The sequence below is a fragment of the Tachysurus fulvidraco genome, chromosome 2, assembly GCF_022655615.1.
Source record: "Tachysurus fulvidraco isolate hzauxx_2018 chromosome 2, HZAU_PFXX_2.0, whole genome shotgun sequence".
Taxonomy (NCBI): Eukaryota; Metazoa; Chordata; class Actinopteri; order Siluriformes; family Bagridae; genus Tachysurus; species Tachysurus fulvidraco.
Window position 1 is genome coordinate 877759 of NC_062519.1, and position 7500 is coordinate 885258.

Genomic DNA, 7500 nt, shown 5'->3' on the forward strand with positions numbered 1-7500 from the left:
GCACAGGAGAAAGTCTGATTATAATTGATGAGGCAGAGATGAGAACAAGGGCCCAGACCCCCGTTAGCTGCACACGGGTTAGGGGCTGAAACAGACACACATACTGCCATTTAATTCATCTTTATTCAGTTATCAGGATTAAAGAGACAGATAGAGAGACAGACAGACAGACAGACAGACAGACACAGACATAGACAAGTGAACAGGTGGACAGACAGACAGGAACTGAGACAGACAGAGTGACAGACAGACAGGCAGACAGAGAGACAGACAGACAGACAGACAGACAGACAGACAGACAGACAGACAGAGAGACAGACAGACACAGACATAGACAAGTGAACAGGTGGACAGACAGACAGGAACTGAGACAGACAGAGTGACAGACAGACAGGCAGACAGACAGACAGACAGACAGACAGACAGACACAGACATAGACAAGTGAACAGGTGGACAGGCAGACAGGAACTGAGACAGACAGAGAGACAGACAGACAGACAGACAGAGAGACAGACAGACAGAGACAGACAGACACAGACATAGACAAGTGAACAGACAGGCAGGCAGGAACTCAGACAGACCGACAGACAGACAGACAGGCAGACAGGCAGACAGACAGACAGGCAGGAACTCAGACAGACAGACAGACCGACAGACAGACAGACAGACAGACAGACAGACAGGCAGACAGACCGACAGGCAGGCAGGAACTCAGACAGACAGACAGACAGACAGACAGACAGACAGACAGACCGACAGACAGACAGACAGGAACTCAGACAGACAGACAGACAGACAGACAGACAGGCAGACAGACAAAAACTGAATTTCCCCTAAAATTAACTATTGATTATGATTTTTTTCAGACACATCAGATATAACAAAGGCTTCACATTGTGTTGTACATTTAAATTAGAACTAAAGAGAAATGGATGCAGTCAGTGTAGTTACAGGTTTTGGCCTAAAGTAGGCGACACTTCCAGTCTGCTGAATCTCTCGTATCTCTGTGATGTTTGTTGTATTTGTGTGGTTTATCTTGTGTAAGCTTGTGCACTAAATGTTACAGAGTTTTCCTTCACAAAGTCCAAAGTCCAGGACCAGAGAGAGATCTGAACCTCGGGAGATCTGGGTGGAGTCACGCAAATGGTGGAGGAAGTGTAGTGTGTTTCAGACCCGATAAGTGTGTGCAATGTGTTGTAGCGTGTTAGCAACCGGATCTAACCTGGAGCAGTCGGATCAGACCTAGGGCTTTGGGATCTACAATAAGACATAGGATAATTGGTCTGATGTTTAGTGTCTGATTTCATGACTTCAGCACAAATTAACACTGATGTAACCATCAAAGTGCTGCCACGAGTAAAGAGGAAGACTTTCCCCGAGTCTCACTGTGAAGGATGAAGTCTTCAGTGTCAGGAGGATCAGCTGTGATCATTAGGAATGAACCGGGACTACAGACATGGTGAGGAGACACCGGATACACGATTTATTCCAATCACGTGTGCTCACATCCACATCCATATAATCTCCTGATCAATAACTCCAGATGCATCGTGGACAGAGAGGAACAACCTGACCAACCTGAGCTGAGGGAAGGTTAACAGTTCACAGCTGATTTAAACTGCGCTGACATTCACGTCCAAACCGATCGAATCAAACTGTGGGGTTCAGTCACACGTAAACAAACACATGTCCAGACCTATAGACCAAACTCTGCTACAACCAGCTCCAACTTCACTTTCAATACACTGACAAACAGCATCAGGACCAGCATCACTCAAACCAGCCTCGTGTCCTAAACCACACCCACCTTAAAGACTTACGGAGTCTGAGAAAGTCACGCAATAAAAACAGCACAAACAGGCAAACTAGCTGGTTCTGATGAGCTATCACAACAAACCCTTAGCAGATTATAGGGATTATTAGGGATTAGGGTGTAGGGTGTAGGGACAGTCTGTTCCCTTCACTCTCACCTTGTGGTTGTCTGGATGGATGATAAACCTGCAGGTCAAACGGCTGCGTGTTGGTTCTCTGTACCACAGTGACGTTGTTTCCTGTCCACTTGTTGGCTTTGGCGAGTGTGTTTGTGCGCCAGTCCGTCCAGTACACTTCCCCTCCATACATAGTGACAGCAAACGGGTGCGACAGGTATTCGTGTCCACGGAGAACCTCGATCAGCCCGGAACCATCGTACTTGGCCGAGTAAATCGCATCAGATCTGGAAACAAAGAGGACAAACTAGGACACAACAAACCAACGATCTGGAGTTCAGTTGGGATTCCGACCGTAAATCTATTGCCGTTTGTTCATCACTCGACCTCTTATCTGTCCATTAGGTGGGACGCTTCAGAATTTGTTTGGAATATCGCTGGAAAACATCCAAGAGAGTGAAGCGCTTTGTCCGTGTTGGAGATCTAAGAACTTTTACCTGGCATCGATCCAGAGAATTCGTCTCTCCAGGTAATCGACAGTAAGGCCGTTCGGCCAGCCTCCGTTTCCTGTCTCTTTGTGGATGGTGCGCCGTCCAAATCCACTCATCGAGGCAGCCTCGATCCTCGGCATGCTCGCGTCCCAGTCCGTCCAAAAGAGGATCCTGTAAAAAGTTCATTGTAGGACATTTGGACGATAATGTCTAATCGAGTCAAATCTGTAAAACGAACCAACACTAAATTACTGCTGTATATTAAGGCATTAACCACAGGGTGAGTACTGAAGTGAGGGACGAGTCTGACGGACCGAACACAGACCATCCAGACTCCATGAAGGAGCAGATTGGATCAGATTGGATCATAATTAAATAGGAGTTTATGCATGTTGAACCTTAACGAATGTAGCATGTGACTGTACACTGTACCCTTCTCTGGGGTCGAGGGCGATGGCCCGCGGGTGCTCCACTTCTCCGGCTAGCAGAGTAGTGCGCATGGTTCCGTCCAGTTTTGCCACCTCGATTTGATCCAAGTTACTTTCCACCCAGTAAATATTTCCGGCGATCCAATCTACAGCTAATCCTTCTGGTGTCGCCAAACCGTACTGAATCACCACGTCGAAACTCGTCAGAGCCGCTGAGAGACAGAACAAGATGTTTTAAATAGATTTTAAATGACTTTTTTGTGTGTGTGTGTTATTCTGGATTTTTATTTTTGAAAACAATAAAATTTCAATACATTTCTGACGATTTTCCTGAAAATCTGATTTTCACAAAATAAAATAAAAAATAAAAAAAAAACTATAAATTGCAAAATAATTTCTCTGTTGTCTTCTAAAATTTAAAGGAGTCTGAATCTGAACCCTGCCTCCGTTCTCAGAGAGTTTCCCGCGGTAGATTTTGTCCTCCACCACGTCGGTCCAGTAGAGCGCGCTCTCGTTTAGATGGAAATCGAGAGCGATGGTGTTACGAAGTCCTGGTACAAGGACGCTGAACTCTCCTTTGTGCAGATCGATGCGTCGAATCTCATGACGGTTTGAGAAAATGATGAAGGGCTTCACGGGATCTGTGGGAGAGACAAAAATCCTGTTAAACAACAGATCCACAGGAAGGAAACTGTAACTAAACACTATAACGTCCTGAAAACATCTTTCAACAGAGATTTCATTTGTTTTGCATTTTATTGAGAACTAAATTCGTATTTTATATCGTGATTGTAGTGCACAGTAAAATGTAGTGCACAGTAAAGTGTAGTGCACAGTAAAATGTAGTGCACAGTAAAGTGTAGTGCACAGTAAAGTGTAATGCACAGTAAAATGTAGTGCACAGTAAAGTGTAGTGCACAGTAAAGTGTAGTGCACAGTAAAGTGTAGTGCACAGTAAAGTGTAGTGCACAGAATAATGTAATGCACAGTAAAGTGTAGTGCACAGTAAAGTGTAGTGCACAGTAAAATGTAGTGCACAGTAAAATGTAGTGCACAGTAAAGTGTAGTGCACAGTAAAGTGTAATGCACAGTAAAATGTAGTGCACAGTAAAATGTAGTGCACAGTAAAGTGTAGTGCACAGTAAAGTGTAGTGCACAGTAAAGTGTAGTGCACAGTATAATGTAGTGCACAGTAAAGTGTAGTGCACAGTAAAATGTAGTGCACAGTAAAGTGTAGTGCACAGTATAATGTAGTGCACAGTAAAGTGTAGTGCACAGTATAATGTAATGCACAGTAAAGTGTAGTGCACAGTAAAGTGTAGTGCACAGTAAAGTGTAGTGCACAGTAAAATGTAGTGCACAGTAAAGTGTAGTGCACAGTATAATGTAATGCACAGTAAAGTGTAGTGCACTGTATAATGTAGTGCACAGTAAAGTGTAGTGCACAGTATAATGTAGTGCACAGTAAAGTGTAGTGCACAGTATAATGTAATGCACAGTAAAGTGTAGTGCACAGTAAAGTGTAGTGCACAGTAAAGTGTAGTGCACAGTATAATGTAGTGCACAGTAAAGTGTAGTGCACAGTAAAGTGTAGTGCACAGTAAAGTGTAGTGCACAGTAAAATGTAATGCACAGTAAAGTGTAGTGCACAGTAAACTATAGTGCACAGTAAAGTGTAGTGCACAGTAAAGTGTAGTGCACAGTAAAGTGTAGTGCACAGTAAAGTGTAAAGCACAGTAAACTATAGTGCACAGTAAACTGTAGTGCACAGTATAATGTAGTGCACAGTAAAATGTAGTGCACAGTAAACTATAGTGCACAGTAAAGTGTAGTGCACAGTAAACTATAGTGCACAGTAAAGTGTAGTGCACAGTAAAGTGTAGTGCACAGTAAACTATAGTGCACAGTAAAGTGTAGTGCACAGTAAAATTTAGTGCACAGTAAAGTGTAGTGCACAGTAAAGTGTAGTGCACAGTAAACTATAGTGCACAGTAAAGTGTAGTGCACAGTAAACTATAGTGCACAGTAAAGTGTAGTGCACAGTAAAGTGTAGTGCACAGTAAAGTGTAGTGCACAGTAAAATGTAGTGCACAGTAAAATTTAGTGCACAGTAAAGTGTAGTGCACAGTAAAGTGTAGTGCACAGTAAAGTGTAGTGCACATTATAATGTAGTGCACAGTAAAGTGTAGTGCACAGTAAAGTGTAGTGCACAGTAAAGTGTAGTGCACAGTAAAATGTAGTGCACAGTAAAGTGTAGTGCACAGTAAAGTGTAGTGCACAGTAAAGTGTAGTGCACAGTAAAGTGTAGTGCACATTATAATGTAGTGCACAGTAAAGTGTAGTGCACAGTAAAGTGTAGTGCACAGTAAAGTGTAGTGCACAGTAAAATGTAGTGCACAGTAAAATGTAGTGCACAGTAAAATGTAGTGCACAGTAAAATGTTTATTATTTAATCGTAATTATAAATTGTTAATTATTTAACTTTCTGACTCCCAAGACGACTTGAAAAAACAACAAGTAACTTTACAGATCGTTCTAGTGTCAATTTCTCAAAGGTTTTTTATCAGATTTTCTTCTCAACGTTGGAATCTTTTCAAAATGTCTAAAACTGGCTTTAATAAACTGTGATAAAACGTTTTATTATTTATTTATTTTACACACTAATGACACTAGATTAATTTTATTTTGTCGCTTTGTAGAAGCCAACATTCGGTTTTCCTATTTAAGCTTAGACAAAAACTGATCAAGCGTAACTCCTGCTAGGACTTTCGAGCCACATGCACCAAATTCGGATATGTTGTAGACGCCGGTCTGATGTTTGTCCTGCAGCCCCGCCCCCAAAATATGAAAAATCAAAAAATTATTACAAACATGACATGTGACATATCAAAACACTCAGAACAATGAGGAGAACTTCCTCAAGAGTATTCGGATGACATCACATGCTCGTCTCCACTTACCTCCAAATGTTTTGGCACCCTAGCTTTCTGTTTACTTGCTTCCAAAAGTAACACTGACCCTTATGTCCACTCGCCTACAAAAAGCACCGGCCTTTGCAAATACTTGCATCATCAAAGCCACCATCAGAGTTTGATGTGACGAACTTTACAAATCTAGTTTTGAATTATTTTTCTAAAATTTCAAGAACGAATGTCCTTCTTTCTGTCTTTCTGTCTCATGAACAGAAAGCTTTATATTTCCACCTCAGCAGCTGTAGGTTCTCCATGTTCCTCTCTTGCGTCCCCCCCCCCACCCCCCCCCCACACACACACACACAAAGGTGATGTCCGGTGACTAATTCAAGCAGCAGTGGAATGAACAATTTATTTTTTTAATACAAACTTTGACCTTTTTTGTTTAATCCAAGCATCATATCTGTGCTTGATCTACTGCCTAGACTGTCCAGATACTCCTCCATCTGACTGAGGTTCCATGTCCATAGCAACCATCACACTTCCTGCCAAAATAAATGTTTTCCCTTTTCTCCTTCATGCTTATTTTTCACATTTCCAGCATGTTAATAATGGAGCTATTCACTGCACTGCAGACTGTTTCCCAGTGCCCTCGTTCTCACCCCCATTATTAGCCCCAAACCAACAGCCAGCAGCCCTATAACAGAATAAGTGCCCTTGTGAGAAGCACACTTCCTGAACAAGTGGATGATCGCCAACATTATAAAGCTTTCGACCTCTATTTAAAGTGTTTAGTTATGTTCCTTTCTCTTCCTGGCTTTGCCTCCTTTTTTACATCTTTTTTAAGAACAGAGAAAATCTGAATGGTTTTTATATCATAATTTAACAAAAACTAATAGACAGATTTACATTTTTTATTTCATTTTCATTATGTAGCTTTGTACGTAATTCTAAAGTAAATACAATGTTTCATATACAAGGTGTTTTACCATAAAATAAATTATACATAAGACTGACTGAAAGGAATGAAAGCCTCTATATGATATATGTTTTTTACAGGTGAGAAAAATATGTAATAATAACTAAGAGAAAGGGGAAAGGGAATAGGGGATTAGGAATGGGGGATCGGGGGGTAGGGGATGGGGATAGGGGATTAGGAATAGGGGGTAGGGGATAGGGGATTAGGGATGGGGGATAGGGGATTAGGGTTGGGGGATAGGGGATTAGGAATGGGGGATTAGGGATGGGGGTAGGGGATAGGGGATTAGGGATGGGGGATAGGATATTAGGGATAGGGGATTAGGGATGGGGGATAGGGTATACAGGATAGGGATGGGGTACGGGGGATAGGGGGTAGAAGCTAGGGGTAGGGGTAGAGGATAGGGGATAGGGAATGTGGGAGAGTGAATTTGGGATAGGGAATGGGGATAAGGGATACGGGTAGAAAATAGGGGGTAGAGGATAGGAGTAGGAGATAGGGGATAGGGTATGAAGATAGGGTATGGGAATAGGGGCAGAGGATAGGGGTTAGAGGATAGGGGGTAGAGGATAGTGGATAGGAGATAGGGGATAGGGGAAAGGGGGTAGAGGATAGTGGTAGAGGATAGGGGATAGGGGGTAGAGGATAAGGGTAGAGGATAGGGGATAGGGGGTAGAGGATGGGGTAGGGGTAGAGTATAAGGGGAAGGGGTAGAGTATAAGGGGTAGAGAATACGGGATAGGGGGTAGAGGATAGGGGTT

General features: G+C 42.6%; 1 protein-coding gene across 1 annotated transcript in view; it reads right to left on the minus strand.

Annotated features, from left to right (window-relative positions):
• lrp1aa (low density lipoprotein receptor-related protein 1Aa) overlaps positions 1 to 7500 on the minus strand; it is a 115642-nt gene that overhangs the window by 49326 nt on the left and 58816 nt on the right. The window contains exons 23-27 of the mRNA XM_047810472.1: positions 3292 to 3489; positions 2853 to 3060; positions 2427 to 2591; positions 1972 to 2216; positions 1 to 85 (exon numbers count right to left, since the gene is read on the minus strand). The exon at positions 1 to 85 is cut by the window's left edge and continues 47 nt beyond it. Of these exons, the coding sequence (XP_047666428.1) occupies positions 1 to 85; positions 1972 to 2216; positions 2427 to 2591; positions 2853 to 3060; positions 3292 to 3489 (901 nt within the window). The remainder of the gene's footprint in view (positions 86 to 1971; positions 2217 to 2426; positions 2592 to 2852; positions 3061 to 3291; positions 3490 to 7500) is intronic.